General features: G+C 31.6%; 1 protein-coding gene and 1 long non-coding RNA gene across 2 annotated transcripts; both read right to left on the bottom strand.

Annotated features, from left to right (window-relative positions):
- hob (bridge-like lipid transfer protein family member hobbit) lies at positions 1 to 18,913 on the bottom strand. The gene is made up of 33 exons (XM_088203222.1): positions 18,790 to 18,913; positions 18,488 to 18,614; positions 18,111 to 18,422; positions 17,766 to 18,050; positions 17,524 to 17,691; positions 17,368 to 17,457; positions 17,123 to 17,302; positions 12,219 to 12,372; positions 11,994 to 12,158; positions 11,094 to 11,921; positions 10,836 to 11,022; positions 10,606 to 10,774; positions 10,421 to 10,543; positions 9,942 to 10,359; positions 9,720 to 9,884; positions 9,446 to 9,646; positions 7,938 to 8,131; positions 7,743 to 7,864; positions 7,532 to 7,679; positions 7,259 to 7,468; positions 6,971 to 7,189; positions 6,771 to 6,899; positions 6,536 to 6,695; positions 4,773 to 4,955; positions 4,544 to 4,704; positions 4,303 to 4,473; positions 4,085 to 4,237; positions 3,859 to 4,020; positions 3,620 to 3,795; positions 3,310 to 3,551; positions 657 to 880; positions 268 to 588; positions 1 to 205 (listed from the first exon to the last, which is right to left on the bottom strand). The coding sequence occupies exons 1-33, from the start codon at positions 18,846 to 18,848 to the stop codon at positions 149 to 151; spliced, it is 6,663 nt and encodes a 2,220-aa protein (XP_088059348.1). The 5' UTR covers positions 18,849 to 18,913; the 3' UTR covers positions 1 to 148.
- LOC148226695 (uncharacterized) lies at positions 12,852 to 13,700 on the bottom strand. The gene is made up of 2 exons (XR_015812189.1): positions 13,534 to 13,700; positions 12,852 to 13,468 (listed from the first exon to the last, which is right to left on the bottom strand). It is a non-coding gene; the product is annotated as an uncharacterized LOC148226695 (long non-coding RNA).
- Positions 18,914 to 24,639: the final 5,726 nt, after the last annotated feature.

Raw genomic sequence — 24,639 nt, 5'->3', positions numbered from 1 at the left:
TAGATAAAAATAAATGCATTTAATAATTTAGAATAAATAAACATGATACAATACTTATTAGGATAATACATTTCAATAAAATAAAAATATACTTTCGCTTAATACAAATATAAGTTAATATTTAATTAAATATGTAATAAATAAAAAACTACTTTTGAAATCTAAATGTGCTGGTTGAGGTTTTTTTCTGTGGTTTAGCCTCTCCCTAAAAAATATAAAATTTTATATATCGAGATTTTTTAGTTAATTACATTTTTACAATTATACCGTTCTTCTGTCGCCTAACAGCATCCGAGCTTTATCTTCTTCAGGAGGAGAAGTACTTCCACCTCCGACTCCTTTATTTCTATGTAATTGTAGCTTTTGTCTGAGAGCTTGAGATATTATAACCTTTTTGCTGTCAGACTTCATAGCCAATAATAGATCTAACCATGTCCATGTAACATTGTGATACTCCAACGTCGGAATAACGATCGATATGTCTCTCAAATCTTCCAAATTCTTCTCTTTATTCCCCTTATAACTGACGCGGACCGGTACTTCTGGTATTTTAATATAAATAAAGAGCTTATTTTTTTCGGCTCTTTCCTATAATTCGATCGACATAATCTTAGTAAAATTTATTATTAATTGTTTAATAATATAGAATTGTATACCTTCATTTTTTCAACGTCGTCCTTCTGCTCGATCTTCACATAGAAATTGGTGTCTTTTCCCAATTTTTTACTTTTCACCTTTTTACTGCTTCCTTTTTCGTTTTTCAAACTACCAGTAGTGCTAGCCGTATCGTCGTAATCGATGCTACCTTCTTCGATCTTATCTGGATCTCGTTCAGGAAAGCAAAACTTCAACATCTTGTTGAAAAACTTTTTCGTCAAAGCTTTAAAAAATAATAAAATTATAGATCAGTTCAATCTCAAATTTATAATTCTAAAATACGACGATAGTATTCTTCTAAATTATTGCTTATATCTTTTCAAAACTATATATACAAAAGCGTTTTAGAAAATGCGACATCAACGATGCATAAATATACATTGAAGAAATAAAACATGGCTATAGTAATTTATATGAAACCGAATAGAAAGAAAGATGATATCATAGCACTGCGATAATATGATATGAGGATTATCTTTATAATTAAAAAGATTTTATTTCTATGACTTAAAAAACCATTAAGGCAGAGCAAAGTGAATATTTTAGTAAGGAACACATTCATTAGTAGCTTAATAAAATATTTCGAAGCAAAAATCTAAAAATATAAAATAATAAAAGTGCTGATTTACTGATCGTAATTTGCTACATAAATGTTTCTTTGAATACATTCGCTAGCGAAATATGAGAGTGTTGAATCGTATTGTATTCGGACAATCCTGTTGCGTTAGCAAGTCATAAAAATGTGACGAGTCATATTTAGTCATAAAACTAATTAAGTGTCGTATTTTGCAAACTAGTTAAAACATTTATGGTCAAAAGCATTTTTTTTACAGTAGTTAATAAATTGTATTTTTAGCGTCGTCAAGCTTTTGTTCAACACAAACGAAAAGCATACACGTGCTACTTTAATACACATTCCATATATTCCTTATATCTTTTATTATTCTTTTTTTGGGTATGTTAGAATAGTTTACAGTGGCGTAACTATTATGCTGCAGGGGTAGGCAGCGCGTGCGGGCCCTTGGGATTGGGGAGACCCAAGAGGATCGACAAATATGTATACATTAATCAGGCAAAACGGAAAATTGAAATAGTTTTTCATCAAGTCTTACATCATACATCATCTGAAACACTCGATCGTTATATTTTTTTTAATCATTATGCATATCCAGAAATTAAAAACGCATGATGCCCTGAATCCAGCGAGTCATCGACTCCTAGTCGTTTTATGACATTCTATGCTGACCCCTTCCCGGTCAAAGTAAACTCGTAAATTTATATTTTGTGAATTCTCATCTCAAAAATCAGCAATTTCTCGAGAAAATTATCTTAGCTTTTAGTTAAAAATTAATTTTGTACGAATTTTTTTAAATGTTTTACAATGGCTACATATTATTATACCGCTGCATGGGCCTACCCTTTCCTATGGGAAAGGGTAGGCCCATGCAGCTTATGGGAAAGGGTAGGCCCATAAGTTTTTTAGTTATTTTTAAAAAAGTACTGTGACCGGGAAGCGGTTAAAACCATTTAACGGCGGGTCGGTATTTTTCAAATCGGTATTAACAAAACAAGAGGGGTAAATTCCCCCCTCTATCCCCCAAACGATACCACTGGAAAAAGCACAAAAATGTCATTGCAAGACGTGATTGCAGAATTTTTTTGTTTAAATATTTGACTAAAGTTATTGAAGTTAATTAAAAAATATATAATACAAAAACCCATTAATTGATACTTCCTGTAATACAAAAATAGATAATAAATTTTAGGATAAAAAAAATTAAATTTGTTTTTTTCCGCAAATCTAAAAAACTGCTGGCATTTGCAGACTTTTGCGACTTATCAAGAATTAAGATTATATGAATATTATTTAAGCAAATAAGTCCTTTCTCTATCTTAACAAAAATGTGAGGGTTTCAACAATGACTATTATAAACCTGGTTTACAACAATAAATATCGGCAGAGCACACAGAATTGCACAATAGCCACACAGTCCATCGAAAGTCATTATTCAATAAAAAAAACTCCTTAAATCCTCAAATAATAAAGATTTGAAACTCGTCTAGAAATAACATTAATGGCCATACATCAAATTAGCAGTCCTTTGTAATTTTCGAAGGGTGTGATTTAACAGTGAATTATTTTAAGAGATATATGCATTAAAATAAATACTTTATTCTATAAAACGAATTGTTTGTGCATTAATGTAAGATAAATCTTCGGATTTTTTATTCAGAAAAAGATTCGTTGCAGAGTTATTCATGGGGTGTTCACTGTTCTGATCAATGCTCGCTCGCACCTAATCTGTCCAACAGTAATGCACAAACAGTTAGTTTTATGGAACGATTGTTTTATATTTTGGTCATTATCTAACTGTCGCCCAACGTAAAATCTCTTGAAAATATACTTTCACAAATGGGATGATTTTGGAGGTGGAGTTAAACTCTAATGCGATTGACTTTCAATTGACCTCATTTTCTATTCTTTCAAGCTTCCTCGAAGGACCATTATAAAAGATGTGACACCCAATCGCATCACCAATTAATGGCAATCATTCATCATCAATCGAATCATCAACGGCCACTAATCACGAAAAAGTATCTCAAAACTGAGTTTATTTATAGTTGTTATTAGATATTAATTTTATAACATACCTATTGTGATTGGTACCACGTTGATTTCAAAGTGTTCTTTGACCGATATGCCTCCAACTGGCGGACGTTCTCGGCAAAAGACTCTCAGCACTCTTTGTCTCGCCACTGGCATGTGACTTCGACCTTCCGTCGGCACCAGAACTTCAGTGTACGCCTCATTGGGAAGAAGATTAGTCATTCGTACATAACCCAACTCTAACAAATGCTCCACAGAATCATCACTTTTAGTGTTTTTAGTATACCTAAAAAAATACATATCCTTGTCTAAAATATTCAAGAAGAAATAATATCAAATACTCATAAAACCAACTGGAAATTTGAAAGGACAAGATCGGCGATTCCTAATTGACCATCTGCATCCGTGAGTCGCCACTGAGCATGTTTGAAATAAATTTCGTTGGCTCTCACGGGAGCAGCTGAATGTGCCTGTGCAGCTGGAGCTCTGTATCTCGATTCTTGATAGCAAGCTACCATTGTATGTAGTTCCTGTGTTTAAATAAAATATATTAGACACATTTTTACATGTTTTTTTACTTTTTTATAACATACTTCTCCATCTCTAGCCAATTGTTCTTTGCATTCCATAACTTGTCTTTGAAGATCTTGTAAGTTTTGGTCATGATTTGGGCCAGCGTTGCCTTCAGATTGCGCTTTTTGTATTAAGTAAGTCTCTCTTTCGAGATATCGTAGCTTTGCAACCAATCCCCTAACCTGTATTTATAATACATAATGTATTATAATGTATTATATAGTGCTCAATTATATAAATACAAACTTGATTCTGTAAAAGTTGTATAGGTCTTCTCGGATCGGATACTCGGTGTAGTTGTATCTGGAAACGCATACGAGCTAATCTTTCCAATGCACGTTTACGTTGCGGTTCTACATACAACACCAAGTTGTTGACTACGTCCAGTAACATAGCATACTAAAAATCCAAATTGATTTTTTAAATCATTGATGTATAACATAACATATTAAATAATAATTTACCTGTAATGAATTCGTACAAACGTCTAGGTCGTGATGCATAAGAGTGAACGAATCGCAAGGGGTGTCTGGCTCTCCCCAGGCACTGCCACCGTTAGGTTCAGTTGAAACTACAGATTCTTCGTATCCAACATAATAAAATTCGCAAGTACATCGAGATACGATTCTTTGGAGCTAAATCATTAAAAGAAGCATTATATAAGCATTTAAATAAAATATGTTTATAAAATAAAGTAAATTTTACTTGTGGAGCATGAGATTGATCGTCGCAAGGTCCGACTGTACTACCCAAGACACCTCCAGCCGAATGACCGCTCCCAACAAGACTCGGTACGTCTGGTAAAGCGGAATAAACGGGTGGACCCTTTTCCTCAATTTCTCCAACAGACACCCACATAATGTTTTCTGTAAATCAATTTTTATACAATAAAACGAGTGTTTATTTTAGGCCATGTGTAGTCTATTTCACTTGCCGTGTAAATGAAGATTTTCTCTCGCACTGACTGTAGCGTAATATTGCATGCTTTGCAAAGATCCAGCCCATGTGGAACAAGATCTTTTCAAGCGTTGTCTTACTTCTGCACGAGCTGCACATAAGACTACGTAACCTTTTGTTTCGCACCCCCTCAGTACAACTTGGGCGTTGACCAAAGCGACTTTTGGAATAGATATTTAAATATTATTATAGATGAAATATTAACAACTATGAATAAAATGTTACTTTAGTTTTAAATTCATTGATATTTACAGTAAAATACAGTACACAGCAAATTCGGCTATTAAGATAAAAGTTTGGGCCATCTGGTTATAGAATATGCTCAGTAGAATATAAATTAACAAAATAAAAAAAATATAAAGAAAACCTGATTGAGCTTTTATTGTTTCTGTGTAAAATAAAATACTAAAAATTGCGGTTACCAGTATTTTTGATAATTAATTTTTTATGAGACAATATCATAAAAAATTGTTAAAGTGCAGCCTTTTTATTATTTTTTGAACGACTGCCATTTGCATTATAATAATGCTATGATTTTAAAACTATACATCAATATAAAGGTATTTTTTGACTTTTGAGATATCTCAGAATTATGAATATTTTTTAAATGGTGCGAATTCTTTATAAATTTGATACTTGCACTATAAATTTAATAATTTTTGCCCCCCCCCCCTTTGGAAAAGGGGGGGGGGCAAAAATTAGCCAGTCTGTGGTTGCTCTGCTGGATTTAGTATTTTCAAAGTGGAAAACAGTATTCCCCGCTGCGTCACATTGCTAGTTTGGCCCTAACGGCAAAGAAAGCGGCCAGCAGCGTTTCGCTACATAAATCCCCACTGCGTCACATTGCTGTAACATTTAATCCTCCTTTTAAGTAGATTCGTTTCAGAGAGTTATTCATGGGGTGTTCAATTTCTGACCAGCGCTCGCTCACTGCCGCTCGTTCACATCTAGCCTGTTTAAATTTTAAAACGTATTTATGTAGCAAAACGTTGTTTGCCGCTTTTGAAGCTTAGGGCAAGTTGACCAAACGTCCTCAAAAATTTTCTTCTCCTTTTATTCGTCTTTGTTCTTTAAAAAGAGATTTTGAAGAAAAATTTCCATGATGACCTTTTTTCTTTAGCTCTCTTAGGAATTGTCTTCAAACAAACATTTTTGAGATAGCCTTTGAACAAAAATTTCCAAAATAATATTTATATTTTTATCCTCCTTTAATATATTCAAAATATGGTCACCTTAAGTTAGGGCCAAACCAGCAATGTGATGCAGGGGAGAATACGTAACCATTGGTTTTTGAGTGTGGCGCCTTCATTCTAAACAAGTACCAAAAATTCTTCTTGCAAAATAAAAAATAAATCTTATAACAACGAATTGTTAGATCTGTTTCTTCGTTCAAGATCAAATAATTTTAAACAGATATTCTAACAAATTGTTGATCGAAGATTTGCACAACCCACATATTTCCTAAAGGGGAATAGTGTTCCGGTACTACTTTTTTTAGAATAATAATGGGGCACCCCATAAAATTGTGTGTTACCCTTTACAAGTGCATAGTCTGACCGAAATATTTTAACAGGTAGTTTCAACCATATTTATGAGTACTATATAAAGGAATTTGCTGTTTAGAATTTTTTACTAGAGCAACAGTTGTGTGATTTCGGCTTTTATTTATCGTTATTATTTTTTTTATTTAATAATTTATTTTGAATATTATATAAAAATTTATAAAAAGTAGGAACTTACTCAGCCAATTACAGTGTGAGGTATCATCAAGAGCACAAGCAGCTGCATGCGGAGGTGGTTGTGTAGTACCTTCAGATAAATCATCCGAGAAGACCACAGATTTATGCTCAGCTTCTGCTACCAGTTGAGCGAGCAAAGCTTGAGTTTGACCACCACTAGTCTGATACAAAAAATAATATTTCCATAAATATTGCATGGCAATCTTATTAATAATAAAAAATCATGTAAGACCAACATGTATGGAAGCCGTCGGTGGAGTTGCTGGTGTGACCGGTTGAGGGCCACGTCCACTTTGAACATTAGACTCCGCATCCTCAGCATGAAAGATTTTCAATGCTTCGGTCGATAGATTTTTTTTTAGTTGCTGTAATGTATTAAATTTATACAATGAATAGCTCTATAATATTCAAAATATATTCAACATTAAAATGTAACCTTATTCTTCATATATGTATCAAAGAGAGCGAATGCTATATCTCTGTTCGTTTTTGTCCAAGCTGCTTTCATGTCATGAACGACCAATCTATGAGTCGGCGGAGATTCTCCAGTCGTCAAGGTATTCGCAGGTGGAAGTCCACCGCTAAGCTCACGTCCGTAAGAAACTTTTCCAACGCTTAAGCAATAGTAACGCACAAGCTTTGGTAGGTCCGTTATCTTTTAAATGTTAAAAAATATTATGATACTAATTGTAACATATATTTAATTCATTAGTAAAATGATTACCTCTTTGTGAAGATCTTCAAATAAGGAAAACCAGACTTCTGCATTATTAAGTTCGCAATTGATGTATAGGGGGGGCCATGTGGCACGTGGTCTTCGGCGTAATCCATCCCTTGTGGGTGTAAGTAAAAGAGTGTGTTGCGCACCGCATGTTACGCGTTGACCGCAGACGTCAACTCCTCGCTGTTTTGCAAATGACATCCAATATGTCGTCTATAAACAAGATTGATATGAGAATAGATAGCGTTAAAAATAGTATAAAAGAGCTTGCAGTACTTGGAAGCAATGTAGAGCTAGAGAGAGACGAGCGTTGCGGAAATGACGTGAAAGTTGAGGCTTTCGAGGACGGACATTATTGAACACGGCACCCCTTCTAGTCGGACGAGTAGCTCCGGATAAGATTTGTTTCAAGCTCTCGAACCACCTGTAAAATAAATATAAATAAACGGAAAATAAATCATTAGTTTATGAGAAATTTTATACAAACCGAAGTGTGCTTCCATAGAGCAAGACCCTTGGACAATCATTTTCATTTGCATTTGGCCTAGTTTCAAAAGACAGATGTATGTCCAGTCCTTGAGATCGAAACGCACGGAATGAATCATGCTCCTGATTTGAGATGATGCAGTTTTAGATAGTATAGATTAAATAGTATTATAAGAGGAGGAATAAAAAAATGCACCTGATTGATTGAATACTCAGGAATCTTATCTGGAGCACACTGTATCACACAATGATGATCATTAGGATCCGCTAAACATAACCATTTTATCTTCGAAACGAGTCGAAGATTCGGTAAATGAAGAAGGCAACAGTCGTCGTATTTTGAAGCAGTTCGAACATAGACATTCAAATCGCCTTTGAAGACAATTTTTGCTGAAACATAAATTAATATAAGCAGTGAATATATTGAAACATTCGCTGAGAAAATTAACACGGTCTGAACTTCTTATAATTCGCCAAATTAAAAAGCCACATCACTTTTTCTACAAAACCAAATCAAATTCGATTGCAGATCCCAAGCAGCATTTAAGTATAATTTTTTTATGATTTTAGATCACATAAGCAATTCCTCGAATTATTCGCTCGATAGAACGATGAAATTGACCATAATCTTCCTGTAAATTTTGATACACAGTTCGTACAGAATTATTATTTCTGTAGAACAAGTGAACAATTTAAATTTTGCGTTGAGCGGTGGTTAAGCGATCCGTTTCGTAAATGTGTTATTGCAAACTAGCATTTGATACTTTGAAAACGCATAATTATTGACAGCTGTCTGAATTACAGTGCTGCCAACATAGGAAACTCGAATTGAATCAATCTATATATATATATATATATATATATATATATATATATATATATATATATATATATATATATATATATATATATATATATATATATATATAGAACCACCAAACATTTTAGTTGCATGGCTTGCTAACTTCAGAAGACATATATAAGAATCCCATATAGATAGATTGCCTTTTTAGGCTGTATGAAATATGTTCAAATTGAAACATACAATCTTTTTACATTTCAAATATTGTATTAATTTATTAGCCATTGATAACATCGATAATCATACATGATATTCTTACAATCGAAGGTGATTGATGAATTCAACAGAATTTATAATGATAAACCTTAAGTTCAATCTAAATTTTTTTTTAAAAATAGTGAATTTTAATTTGTTGATATTCAATTTTCAAGCTATGAATAATATCAACCTGTAATTTGTTGGCAATGTTAGTTAGCAAGGAGGAAAATTTAAACTAAAGAAACGATTTTAACCCTTTAACCGCAGATGACACCTTAGAAGTCATCGTCAGTATGCATTGGGCACCTAAATATGTCATGAACCTTTGAGCCTTGAAGTATGTTGGTTTTTTTTTGTATAATTTAAGATTGAAAAACACTTTTATTAATTGAAATAATACTTAAATAGCTCTTACATAAATAGGTGCTCCCCCACATATTATCAAGCTTTGAAATGGTGCGCAAAAATATCAGAAAAAATCACCATTTCAATATTTGATTCTGAAATATCATTTAAAAACAAGTTTCATTGAGTACATAATTTTATAAAATACATGTTTTTAAAGAGTCAATTTATTTATTATACTAATATGTGCATCTTTTCCGTTGATTTTTTAATAGGTAATGATATAAACATAAACTTACCGTTGGTCCAATCCAGTACTAAATCAGTCCAAGCCAACTCCATCTCTTCGGTGGTGTTGTAAGGATCAAGCGAGGCATGTAATAATAAAGCCATTCGATGGACGCATAGCGTAAGTCTACCGTGCATCATCAGCCGCATCTTATCCCACCACACCATCGGAGCACTAGGATCTCTTGAACCACGAACCACTTGTTCCCAACCTATTATAAAATTTAATATTAATTAAATACAAAATAAAATCTGTCATCGTCAAGAACATGAAAAAACTATTACTTAAGTTGCTCTGTGCTATTATTGGCTCCCAGCACGGCCCAAAAGCATATCTATATTGATCCATTTCGCAATTTAGATCATGATAGAACTTTAAAGAAGTCATGCTACGTTCAATTTCCATCGAGCCCCAAGGTGCGCCTTGATCGACTTTCGTTACTCTTCGTGCTAAATTAAGAAGAATTAATAATGTATTATATAAATTAATATTAAATGATCTATCACCTCTTGGTGGAGGAGATTGCTCCGCTCCCATCAGTCTTCCCCATAAGTTGATAGAAACGGCGCACAAGAGTGGTTGTGGAAAATCTCTCAATTGCAACCTCCATTCGCTGCAAGAAGCCGAAATCCAGCGACACCACAATGTCGTAAATTCGAGTCCTTCTTCAGGCCAAGGACTATCTGGATCGATTTGTCGCAAGTTTTTAACGCAATTGACCGTTCCGTGAATAGTTGGATCGGCCAGAGCTAAAATATGAAGCTTCATGAGGCGGCAAGTGGATAAAGTGCGACTGCTTGTTCCTCTCGAGAGCTGACGCGATCTTTGGACGTATATTTGAGCGTTGCATCTATTTAAACCGGCGTACAGTTCTTCGACTTTACCAGCCGGTAGAAATAAATGAGGTTTGCATAATTCTGCGACCTAAGATATAAACATATGTTTGGAAACATTTTACATGTGTTAATAACGCATTTTTACTCACTTTGGCATCGAGCATATTTTTCCTTTTGAGACTCTCTTTGTATTCGTCTTCTAATAATTCATAATTGTCTCTTAGCCTCACTTCAAATGGATCATCAGTCATTTCTAAGATGAATTCTTCAATCTAGACAACGAAAATCAATATTTTATTAACGATAGTTAAAAATATTTTAATTTTAATCTCACTTGAATGCAAAGATCACTAGGAAGAGGACTATCAGCCGTAAATTGCTTCTTTTTATAATTATGCACCATTTTGATCCATTTCGTTAATGATACAAATTCATCTTGAATGGCTTCTGCGAAGTTATGTTTGTGTGGGAAAATAACACGGAATGATAATATAGTTACACCCCTAAAAATATATTAAAGTATAAAAATACGAATTTCTGCATAAATTTTATTTTTAAGTATACCATGTTTTATTCCAATTTAACACAAAATCTTCAGCGTTTTGTCGCTCCTCAAGAATCTTATCGTTACTTTGTATTCTTTCTAGAGTAACTCCTTCAATGGTGAATATTTCAGCATCGTCAACGGCTATGTGGCACGAATTCCACGACATATTAAAACCTCCAACGTCTCGAGCGAATGTTATATCATCTATTGAAATCGTATATTCGATTATTTTCTTAATAAAAAAATAGTTGTATCACCATTAAAGATATACAGACCAAAATTGAACAGTAGTTTGTGATTTTCCCATAGTTTGATATGAACGCCAACGTCACCTTTGAATGTTAAGCTCCAACTACTTGAAGGTTTTTCAGTTTTGTCAGGTTCATTTTGAATGTTTAATATTTCCCTTAGCGATGATCTGAATTCCTTCAGTTCTTTAATCGTTGCCAAGCATCTCAGATGAAGATTAGCGCTCCAATAAATATTAACAATCTCCAACAGTTCGATAGTATACAACCTTACTTCGGTATCAATCCTCGCTAGTTTCACAAAACAAAACGCGTTGTTTATCTCTTCGGTTCTTTGGCAAATGTAGTGATTGTTACTTGCTGCTATATCGGTGATTTTAAACCCAGAAATAACGAATCCACTCTTGGCACCGTTTCTCTCAATCGATATAGTATCTATACGTGCCATTAGAGCTATGTTATCTTGAGTCAAAGTGAATAAGTTTACGTTCGTTAGATTTATATTAATGATTAATTTACTATCAGATTTTACAATTTGCCGCTCGCGTCTTAGTCCAGTGTTTGAAGAATAGTCATTTATGCATTCGATAAGATTTATGATGGTTTTAGCGATCATTGGACTTCCTTCGGCGCGAAGGCAATCTAGCATAGCTTCGATTTTGGTACCGGACAAACCGTGACTACCCCATTTGATGAGCGCAACGCCCACAAAGAAACCAGTTCCCCACGTGTGATGTTTCTTTGTCGGCGTTTCACTGCTTCCGACTTGCAACCAAGCTGAATCGATCAACAGCTCAGTACTCCAGTGTCGCATTCCGACGATCAAACTAGCAAAATTTGATTTGTAGGGTGTGCCTGAAATATATATTTTAAATATGATCAATCATATCAATCGAAGATTAATACAATTTTTAATAATATACATACAACGAAGATCTGAGAGCTGATCTAGTTTGACTTTGAGACCTTTGCACGCTAGAGTAGTCGAGTGTGAGCCTCGCCGTCCACCTAAAGACACGTTCCAAAATTCGGCACAACCTTGTATGACGCAAATGTCACAAAATTTACTTATCCATGAAGGTACAGTATTGCCTAAAAATATTCATAATTAGATAACCATAAATCATTACTGTAAAATGATAAACAACATACTTTTCTTTTCTTTAAATATGATATTACTACTTGATAACAAATCAAGATCTTTTGGAAGAAAATATTTGGAGAACCATTCGTATATATCGTCATGATTATACGACAGTGTTAGCATCTTAAGAATTAGATATAAATTAAGAACTTCATTAACTAGCTGTAATGAAAAAATCATTAATTAAAATGTAAATTATAATATATTAAATAAGTTCTGTCCATTTTAATTATTTTATTAAATGTAAAGTGAGTTTTAATATAGTTTTACTAACAAGGTTCTAAAAGTATAATTTAAATAATATTAACATAAAAGACACAGATGTACATATAATGTATGATGTTGCATGCATGACTCTGCCTTTAGATTACGTAATCACAGTATATTAACAAGACACGAGTCTTCTTAATTTTTATTGCCAAATGGACAGAATAAACAAAAATAATTCACTTTCGCAGTTGAAGAAAAATAAACGAAGAAAGGAAACACATTTCAACTAAATGTAATGTAATATAAGAGGGGTTACCATACGCGGCTAGTAATACATTTTTAGAACAACAAGAGTTCTTCTTGGCGCTACGTCCCAGGGTGAGACTTAGTCTTCTTTACAAGCACTCTTTACCAGCTGCTTCCAATTTTCCTTTTCCACTACGAGACTAATTCGTCATTCGCTTCTCATGACTGTTTACATCCATTCTTTCAGGGGTTTTAGATACTACAAAATCTAGTGCTGGTTTCTTCATTGAATAAGTTCGCCATCCAAGGTTTGTGCGTCCAAATATATTCGCCAGGATTTTTATTTCGAAGACTGTCCAGCTGTTTTTTTTTCTGTAGAGTCATACTTAATGTTTCAAAGTCATACGCGATAATCATAAAAGTCTTGTACAGCTGAATTTATTTTTTCCCTAGTACCATAGTTTATTTTAGTAGCCGCATTTTAATTTCTTTTTCTATCATATTTTGAGGGTTGAGCATAGATAAATAAGTAAATTTATCCACTCCTTCGTATACGTGCTGTCTATATCTATAATAACCATATATTTTGTTTTAGCTTCATTTTTTTCTAAGCCACGTACTGCCGCTTTTCTCAGGCTAAAGATGACTTTAATCTGCACACATGGGAGTGGTATTGAAATCTATATTAAGTTTGTGCGCTATCGCCTGCAGCACTAAATTGAATATTATGGTGGACAATTTATCTCGAAACCCTCGGAAAGCATATATTCTCGATTCACATTATTGAAAGCATGTTTGAAGTCTAAAAATAGAGTTTATTGATTAGAACCGTAATTTTTTTACAGTTTTTATGAATTATTTTGTCACCTTTTTTGTATGGGTGTAATAACTCCTCAGGAACCACTTCATTCCTCTGTATTTTAGTGATTAACAATATTATTCTGACATCATAATCGATTGGGTAGATGCTAAAGTATGGCACCATAAAATGGAAGGTAACCGACAACGAGAAGGAAAACCTCGAATGAATTACCTTGGCCCTTCAAGTTTGGGGATTCGGCGTAGAGCCAATACCCTACCCTGTAATGTATATGTTTATGAACAAAAACTGGTTTAAATAAAGACAATATATGCGCCAGCGATGTCTGCATTGTCAGGGTCTATCTGGGATCTATCATTAATGCAAAACAAAAATCATATTTGCGCCGGGATTGGTAGTAGATTAATAGGTCTCTGGCCTGCTTTGAAACTTCAAAAGCACCAATATATCCAGAGGAATTAAAACATACAAGACTGGAACTCTCAGCAGTAGCAGGCTTTCGAGGATGGTATTTAACGTCATTAGTACAACATATAACTGAACGAGTTATAACAGGTTGTATTTAAATTGAACTAACCCTTTCGATAATTGAATATATTAAATTAAAATATAAAATAAATGATGGCGAAAAAATAAAAGACCACAATCAAAAATTTTGATTAATAAATTTGCGTTAAAATAAACTTTAAAATTAAATCCGGCTGACAATTCCATACGAAAAATAATAAAATCATTTAAAAATAAATACTCTAATATTCCACCATTAAAAATCAAAAATGACGAACGAAAATTAATTAAGGCTTTATATGAAAAAGTGCCAATGCTCACTTTTTTATTGTCGAAATGTGCTGGGCATTCTCTACAAGCTCCGCTAAGGTAAAAATTGTAAAAACACCATTGTCACAAAAAATTTAAGGCCACTTTTGGAAAAACAGCCAATGTCCAAACATTTTGTATGAAGAACTACCAATGTCCTGTACATTGGTGGTTCTTCACATTAAACTGACTAAATAAGGCATGTATAGATTTAAAACATTGAATGAAAATAAATGTATGTCTTCTTCCTTAAAATTTAAAAAGGTGAAAATAATCAATAAAATATTTTTTCTCATATTTCATGTAAATATTATTTTATATTCCTCGTATTTGATAAATGTGAGTTGTTCACACAAGTGTTATTAAGAAGAAAATAAAATGTGATAATATATATGTGTAATTTTAGAAGCTGTGGATCCTTAGCGACCCTTTTTTTACACAAGATTGAGCAGCTCATATTACAAAAACGCCGCAAAAACACAAGAGCAAACGCATCGCGTGCATACACAGAACAGATATTCTCTAGTCTGTGCGTGCAATCATGCTTCTGATACACAAACAAAATTTCGTTTTCTTAGATGTCGAGAGATTTCTTCATAAATTAAATAAATTTTTAAATGTGCTTTTTAATACAACTTTTAATTATTGTCATTAACTTAGGTTCGACTTGACGAAGGTATTGTATTATTTTCTAATAATTTTCTGTTAATTTTAATATTTAAAATTTTTTTTTAGTATTTTTAATGTATGCATGCATTCAATAATGTTAAGCTTAAGCAGCAAATATGAGAAAATTGTAAATAAATATATTAAAAAAAATAAGTTTTATTGTAAAAACGGCCATTGTTAAAAAATGCCCAAAAAATGGTTTTATTTTTTATCATTTTTTTTTGTGTATTTTATTTCTAATATAAATTTATTGTGTTTCAATACTAAATGTTTATATTTAAAACATATTAAATAAATTATTTCCTTGTAATCAAAGAAGAAAATTAGTTTTTCATGTAAACAAATATTTTTGTGACAATGGTTGTTCTTAAAAATTCATAAATTAGATAATCAGGCAATTACGTAGTAAATCCACTGGAAGTTCTGTAGTATGTAAACAAATTAAAAAATAAAAAATACCCTGCATTAGATGGATTAATACAAAACTTAACTGAAATATTTAATGCGTGTTTATCATTTAGGTATTCTTCCACTATCTGGAAAACAGCTAAAATTCGTCCAATTAAAAAACACAGGATAGAAAATAGCACTCCGATTATTTATCCATTCATTAACCTATTATCTTCGCTTGGTAAAATATCTGAAAAATTATTTTATTGCATCTGAAAGAATCTCTCGTTAGTAAGATTATAAACGAGCAATTTTGTTTTCATAAAATGCATTCAATGACTCACTGACTTAAACAGGCTAAATGGACACATTTCCGCTGATTTTAACATGAAAAAAAGTACAGGATTATTAATGCTAAACATAGAAAAAGCATGATAAATTATTTAAATATAAAGCATCTATAAATTATCTAAATATAAAGCCCTTGATTATTTTATACACATTAAACACTTATACCTGAAAAGTTGAAGCTAGATACCCAGTAAAATCTAGATACCCAGTAAAATTCCAGCTGAAATCCCATAGGGTAGTTTACTCATTATGTTCCACTTCATTCGATATGCTAATGCATTCCTATTTTTAAAATAAACTGATTTATCGATGTAGGCTGACAACACAGCTGTTATAACTAGTTCTTAGTGTCTTAAATCAATTGCAATTGAATTCTCGGCCTCCACCTTTTAGAAATGAACTAGGAAACCACATTAAATGAAAAGCAAGCGTAAAATATCTGGGACTCCAAATTTTAATTCACTAAACATATCACGAGCTGCTGTCATTGCACCCCTAAGACCAAAATTTAACAGAAAAAGCGAATTATTAATAATTTAACTATATGAAAAGTTAATTAGATCAGTAATTTAAATTTTTGTTTACTCCTAGTTATTCAAAATAAAATATTAAAAAACTTCATAGTAGATTTCTAATACGAACAATTAACACTAGATTTATGAAACCAGTCAAATTTACGGGTTTCTGATATTTGTATCAGACAGTATATTTTCTGTGGTTTTTACGACTTTTTATATTTGAACAATGCAAATATATTAACACTATTTTTATTTTCGGAAACTTCTTATTTTTAAAAATCTGGTCATTATTATCTGGGCCTGTTTTAATGACATCCGTCAAATTGACAGATTTATACCCGTAAATCTAGTGCTAAAGGACATTGCCATAATCATACCGAAAAATATAAAAACCACATTAAACCAATAATCTCCAGAATCAGTGAATACGACAAAACCAAATTTATATTTAATTATAAACATAAAATGCTTAAACACATCTTGATTCAGAGGCTGTAAGTTTGAAAATGTACGTATTTCCCTGTATTTTTAATATTGTTATTAATGTTTATATAAAAAAGATTCTGACTTTGACAAGTATATTAAAATACAGTGTTTCAAGTAGGTCGGACATCTGTTCCGCATGGACAACTCGAAACCCGGGAAATGATTAACATTTTATAAACCTGATGATGATTTTAAATTGAATTATTTGATACGAATACGTTATACTTTACACGGTTAATACATATAATTATACTACTAATAATTTAAAAGGGTTTTAGTTAGAATCTGAAATATGAATTATGGATATTAGTATTATTTTGTTATTAGTCCTGGAAGTTTCTAAAGAATATGATTATATTACATGAGTGGACAGAACTTATATGAAAATATAAAAATAGAAATAAACCTTGGCATCTAATTTTAACTTATCAAGAAATAAAAGCTTTTCTTTATTGCTATTAATTTTTAATTGGTCCATTTGAAAAGCTAGATATACTTGGGGCAACCGTACGGGCGATGGACTTTCTATTGGATTGTCCATGTCATCTGAGTTATTCAGAGAATTTGCAGAAAATCGAGCGTTGATCTAAAATATATATATATTATAAATTAATATAAATTTAGCATCGACAATTTTGCATTTAAACATACTTGAAGAGTGTGAAGTGAAGCGCAGAAATCTGTGCGACTGTTTTCTCGCACTCCCGTCAGGACAGTTCCGTCAATTTTAAAAGTGAAATTCTAAAAATAACAGTATGCGTTTTAAAGTATTAAATAATTATTTATTTATAAAATATTAATACATACTTTTGGAATGATAGGAGTTATTCTGGTCAGTAAGCTATCTTGACAATTTGGTTGAGGTACGTCTATAGGAACATTGTATTTCTTAATAGTATACTTCTTCTCTTGCATGAATCTATAAATTCCTTCGTTTAACGTTGCCGTCGGGTTGCTTATACTACATGCTACTTTCTAACAATATAAAATAAAATAATATGATATATATAAAAATATTTTATGGTGAAATTTTATATTTACATACATACCTCTACATTTAAAGGCGAATCTACCAGCATTGATATTTCTAAATTAACACCAAAAGACACTTCGACTAAACATGTCTGTAAACGATTTGGGTTCGGAGTGCTTCTTAATAATTTAGCACGAGCTTCAGCAATCGATCCGGATAAGAGCAAATAACTTGCTGTTCCTGAACCATCTAATCTTACAGACGCAGCTGTAGCATGACACAACCAACCGGCATTGATTCCTTCACCTTCTTCAGCTCTCAAGATCATCACAGATAAATTATAGATCTTGACCGCCAAGAACTGCATTTTTAATTAATTATAAAGTGTTAACAAATTAAAAAATAGCAAACTAGAAATTACCTGCGTAAACAAAACAATGCTAGTAGGTAGTTCCATGTCGCGAAAGTCCAAAACATCTTTGGTCATATTATTCAATTCAGTATTGATATCGTTGATCTCTTTACTAATTGGATCTGAGGTAATCGTTGGTAAAACATTGGTAACAAATGAATTTTGTTTCATAAGAAGAGGTTTCAAAAGGCCACTGTTTGATTTTGATTGCTTTTTCTCGAAGACGTCTTTGTTGACTCTTACATCTCTTATGACGATAGATAGCAATTTAGTAACTTCCGAATTTGTTAAGCTACTGTGAAAACTAATTTGCTCTATGTGCTAAAATAAAATAATAAATAAATATACACGCTGGATACCGATAGTTCACATTTATATATACTTACAATCTTATATCCCTTTTTAACAATTGTAACATCTTTTAATATTAACTTATGTATTACTATGCGCCCTATCTTCAAATCGACTTTATATTTCCTCTTAAACAGCCATGCTAACAATTGTGGAATAAGCCTGAAACGTTTAATTATAATATCGATGTAATCGTGACTTATGCTTAACAAGGAATTACTTAACGATGACGCGATAAGATATTGTGCGCTATGGTGTATTAAATTACACAATACAATTAATTGAAATTTAATATTTCGGTTCATTGATGGTAAAAAGCAACGCAAAAGCGACTTACCATGAAATTGTACAATATATCGAAAGAGCAATGATGAAAAGACCGGCAAAATAATTCATTTTGACATCTTGTTTGACAGATTTATAAACAGGGCGCTGACGTTAGATGACACTGGGTTGCCAGTGTAAATAAGGTTTTATGTTTTTCATTGTTACCCAAAGCTGTTCAAATAATTAAAATGAACATAAAAAATTTAAGATCTAAAAAATATAATTATAATATACTTTAAATTTCAGCAATAGCAATTTTAATAAAATATATTTTTTAATACATAGATAAAAAGCGTAATTAAATTAGTAATGTGTTATATTTAGTGTTTTATTACGTATAAATTAAAATTATTTTTTTATATTTTTTTTGGTATAATATCAAAATTTTCATCAGATTCAATGCAAGTGAAATAAAAAAATCATTGTATTGACTTTTTCTCACTGATTATTTTAGCTTAAAAACATAGCATTTATAAAAAATCGCGTGCGGCGCTGATTTGGTATTTTTATATAAAGTTAATTTAGCGAACGGGTGGTGACGAGTGACAATTTGACACAGATTGGGGCGCTGCAGTAGTATTTATTTATAAGTTTACAATTTAGTTACACTATAAAAATGGTTGTGTAAATGAACGACGGATGAGACACCGCCGGCCACTTATGTCACGACCAATTCCGCTTAAAGAATGTGTTGCTTTCCGCCGCCGTCCCGTTAGTGTTACTACAGTGCCGTCTGTTTATGGCCATAATAAATACGAGTAAATAAATTAATAATTTCCGAAATTATTTTTAAATTTAAAAATTAAAGTGCTATAGGGTACTATTTATATATTTATTTATTAATTCATTATAGCGGCACTCTGGTAACCCTGATGTGACGGCAGGGGAGGGCAGCACTTTGGGTGGACCTCGACAAGAAGATAATGGCCGGTGGTGCCTCATCCACCATTCACTAGCATATATTTCAATAAAAATACTACTGCAGTAGTTCTATCTGTGTGTAATTGTCAACCGTTACTACCCGTCTGCCAAAGTACCATTGTTAAATGATTAAGAGTTTATATCGGAAACCTATTGTTCAAAATTGTTCTGACAGCACTGTTTTTTGCCGATGGGCCCCCCGCGGTCGAGGGGTCTGTTGTTGGGGGGGGGGTAGTTACGTTTCTGTGTTGACAGTAGCTATTAAGTACCGACATTTTTCCAGAAACTGGTCACTAATAAGTCTTTTATACTTTTTTGCTTCAGCATCCTAACATCTTATAGTGGCGTCTATATTTTAAATCATAAGGAATGCTTAATATAGAGACGCAAGTAATCTTCTGATATGTGCTGTATATTTTAAAAAATTAAATCAATAACTTTTTTAAAAAAAATATTCTTTTTATAAACGAAAAAAAATCAAAAATCATTCATTAATAAACGGATGGTTTTCAAATTTCTAGTTTGAAGCGTTGTTCGTTAATCCCATATAATTATTTGTCTGTTATCTATAAAGCCTACTTTTCTCAACATTGGTCGGTATAATTCTAATCCTAAGATGGCTTCGCGGAGCTGTTTACTTACTGTATTTTTAGCAATAAAGATTAAGTAAATACACTAATTGAAGTCGAAATTTTTGTATCGAATACAGGGATACCGGCGTTGAAAGATATCTGTTGCACATTTTCATCATAGACAATGGTAAAAATGAACACTCGTTACCAAACGTTACCACTGCGTCGGCGCCGACACGATAGACATATTTATGTATATCTCTAAATCACAAGATTTTATTGTCCACTTGATCACACAATATGTTTTTATATATTCATATGAAATGACACGTAATAATATGGCAAATATGTATGTTTATGTGAAATACGTATATTTAAATATTAAATATATAAATGTGTTTAAATTTGCTGCTTATTTTTTCCACATTCGAGGAAAAGTTAGCATTTGTCAATGGTACAGGAATAGCGATTGGAATAATTAAATCAGTATTAAAAAAATTATATATCCTGTACTAATTAAAATCATTTTTCTGCTCCATATTCATGTTCTTGTTTAATTACGTTAGGCTTACCGATAGCTAGTCAATTTTATGATTATTATTTTGAACGATACATAAAAAATTCACCTTCTGATAGTTTTAATTAAGATAAAAAATATTAATATATTTTATGTAGCACAGACAACAATTATGGTATTTATTAAGCTTTATTTTCCTTTACTTATCGTAACATTTTAATTACTCTCGTATGGCAACTGCCTCATTAGCGTATTTTGTACTCATGTCATTGCTAAATAAAAATAAAATGCAATAATTGTATATGTATGTGTATAAATATACGTCAAAAAGTTGATGTGTGGCACATAGAGATAATAGTCATCGTGCATGGGTTATCTTTTGTTTGACCTGAAAGGCCACCAGACAGAAGATATTGAGGTCAACAAAAATATATGTTGTCGATTATATGGAGAAATAACGATAAACAGGGAACAAGCTATGAATATGCGAGACTTTATTACCATTATAATTTTCTTTGTTACTATATGATACTATAACAATCGAACAATTAAATTATAATGAAGGAAAAAGGATAACATAAAGGTCGGCTATGGGACATCATTAAAAGACTTTAGGAATGTTTATTCAAATATATTTAAGCCTATTATTTGCACAAGTGTGTAATTGCACTTTTTTATAACAAAGAAACATATTATCATATACTATGGAATATGTCTCGATATAATCATCATATTATATCACAGAGATGAATATTTAATTTGTGATAAAACAAAATTAATTTAATAATACTACCATATGTTCATATTTCTACCATTTCTTTTAATCTAAGTACATATAATTACATAAATTCATAGATGAAAAACAATTAATCATATTTTTAAACATTATTTTGGCAATACTATATTATATAATATATCATTTCTACATTATTATAAAACATGTAATTATACTTTTTAATGTTAAATGATCCGTAAAATTAGTATTAGTATTGAACTATTTTATTACAGTATTGAATCATGGAATAGTACTGAAATTTAGATTTAGATAGATTTTTAGCAATTAGGGATTAAATTTATAAATAAAGAGAGACTAAATTTATTATAAATATTAATTAATATGCGTTAAAAACAAAAATGCCTCTCACTATTACACACAATTTGGGGTAAAATTTAAAAACTTTCATACATTTTGTATTTAAACTAGTACATATTGTCAAACTCAAAATATTAGATTAGTTACAAAATAATAACATTTTTATTTTATTATTTTAACTTTCATCCTTTGAATGTGTTATTTTATTGTGATTATGTTAATATCAATTAAAAATACATTAGGTATTATAAGCTAACTCTTTATATTGTGTTATCAATTGTAAAATAATGATTGTAACTTCTAATGGTTGTTAAAATATGGTTTAAAAATATAATCATACCCTTTTAGCAATCGAGTCTTTATTGACAGAGTAAAAAATGATTTGTTGAATTTAAAAAATAATATTATATTGAAATCCAAATTTTAATTTTTTTCCATCCATTTAATTTTTTCTCATAATAAATTTGCAAAGGGATAGGTAGTCCCTTCTAATATGTTTATTATATCAAATTATTTATATTATGTAGGTTAAAAATTATATTGAATTTATTTATATTTTTAATTTTAAATGTTTAAAAAAATATAATTACAAAGTATGGAATTGCGCCATGGTGTGCACCGGTGCCCGGAAAAGTGTGCTTCTGAAAATAATCACTCACTTACATAAATAGATTCGCCACAAAATTTGTTTATTAAAATTGTAGAAAAATAACTAGAAAATGGAATATTTGTTTTGTTTGTTAAATAATAAAAGATAAATAATACAAACTGATAGTGAACCTAAAAGATACATGTATAGTCCCACATAAATTGTTTCAGTTTCTCGTAGCTATCGCCGAAAACATTATATTTGACAAGCTCGTTGAGCAGTTGGAAGGGATGCAATAGTGACCATCTAAGGTACGCTATAGTATGCAGCTGAAAATTGCCGAGCATCGCAATATTGTTAACACCACCCCTTAGCAACAAATTATTGTAATGAGACGCGCTCCGCATAACGAAGCTGAGCATCTTCGACCGTTTATCTTCATCCACGTTCGGACGTCACTCCCAACTTCTCGACGAAAGTATTTTTGGATAAAATATCTATGTACATCATATGTGAATTTTAAAGGTAAAGAATATCTAGAGAATGTATCAATGTGATACTTAGTTATGCTGAAAAACAAATATACTCCAAAACACTTTTAGGACTTTGGTCTTATGCCGAATTAGTCGTTTGAATAATTTTTTTATATGAACAAATATTTAAGCATCTTCATCATCAGCACTTATTACATACGTACAATCCATAGATTAATCATCAGTAGGAATAAAAAGAGAAAAATTGTATAATTGTAATAATATAATGGTTAATATTTTTAGGTTAGGTTTGGGAAACGTAGTGAGAGTAACAACTGGTGGCTTTTGAGCGCAACGCCGTGCTAATTAACAAGTACCTTAATATATTTCTATGTAAATCTATTATATGTGGTATATCAATAATTTAAGTATTGTGAATAAAAATTATGGCGCAGAAACAATCGGCTATGAACCTTCCGCTGCGGTTTGGCCCAAACAGCTACGAAAGCGGTCAACAACATAAATACGTTTTAAAATTCAAGACTTTATTTTTTATCGCCATGCGCGTGATTATTGTAAGAATTGCAATTAATCGTTTATCAATGTCGTCGTGTGTTATTTGGTGTGTTTGCAATCATATGAATATTGGAAGGCATAATTAAATTTAATGTATTTGCTCTCAGGCTAAATTCAAACACATAATCTTGATGCCAGTTTTGGTTTATAAGTCTTTTTATAACAATATTACGATTTATAATACGTGAGAATCAAATTAAGCATGTCTAACTGAATTTTGATTAATAAGGGAGCGAAAAAAACAATTATCCTATCTCAGATATGCGCCTGTTTATTCCCCAAACCTTTATCAGTGTCGTCGATAATACTGAATAACACATGATGATTAGTGATGAGCAAAATTTGGAATTGTGAACGGGGCCGAAAAACAGAAAATATTAGGAACTTTGAGAATTTATAAGTAAAAATGTGTTTTTTATAAAGAGGTTAAGAAATAAACCAATATTTGAGATAGTTAATCATTTAGTTCACCAAGGATCAGAAAATGTAAATTTAAAGTATTTAAACATAAATTCTTTTATAAAAATATTTGGCTGTCAAAAACCAGCATTTATTTGAAATCTATGTATATAATGCTATACAAAATCCTATTACTAAGGTGACCAGATTTTAAAAATATCAAAGGACATGAAAAATGAAAAGTTTTATTGGAAAAAAATTTCGATGAGAATAAAGGAGATTTTTACGGGAGCTATAAAAATATCATTTCAGAAATTTTGAATATTTGTTCAAAGGCCATCTCATTGTTTAAGAAGGACAAATTGCTGCTGGAGCTCTAAAACTCGCGTTAATTTACTGTAACCAAATGATTATAAATGATTATTATAATAAATAAACAATACAATAACGTAAAGGATGGGACCACACAAAAGCCCTCGTTACGACCTGAAAGAATCACATAAATAACACGCAAGTGTTCCTACTGTAAATATTCTCCGTCATAGAAAAAATATTTCTCTGTTACGAAACGGTCACGAGAAACAATAAATCCCCAGATCCAGAAGATTCGAATCATGGTAAAGAAAGAACTTTAATTTTTCGTATAAATTCAGGCGTCCCTCAGGGAAGCGTGCTTGGGCCGGTGTTATACCTGCTGTATACCGCAAATCTCACAAAGAC

The sequence above is a fragment of the Plectrocnemia conspersa genome, unplaced genomic scaffold (assembly GCF_051122295.1).
Source record: "Plectrocnemia conspersa isolate PC_06_02 unplaced genomic scaffold, ASM5112229v1 ptg000014l, whole genome shotgun sequence".
NCBI classification, from domain to species: Eukaryota; Metazoa; Arthropoda; class Insecta; order Trichoptera; family Polycentropodidae; genus Plectrocnemia; species Plectrocnemia conspersa.
The sequence above is the reverse complement of the archived record's forward strand: the minus strand, read 5'-3'. Positions and strand labels throughout refer to the sequence as shown.

Coding starts and splice junctions, on each gene's coding strand:
- hob (XM_088203222.1), bottom strand. CDS start 18,848: ATGAATTATTTTGCCGGTCTTTTCATCATTGCTCTTTCGATATATTGT. Junction 17,458..17,523: donor TAACTCCTATCATTCCAAAA/GTATGTATTAAT, acceptor TGTTATTTTTAG/AATTTCACTTTTAAAATTGA. Junction 4,705..4,772: donor AGAAAATCTTCATTTACACG/GCAAGTGAAATA, acceptor ATTGATTTACAG/AAAACATTATGTGGGTGTCT.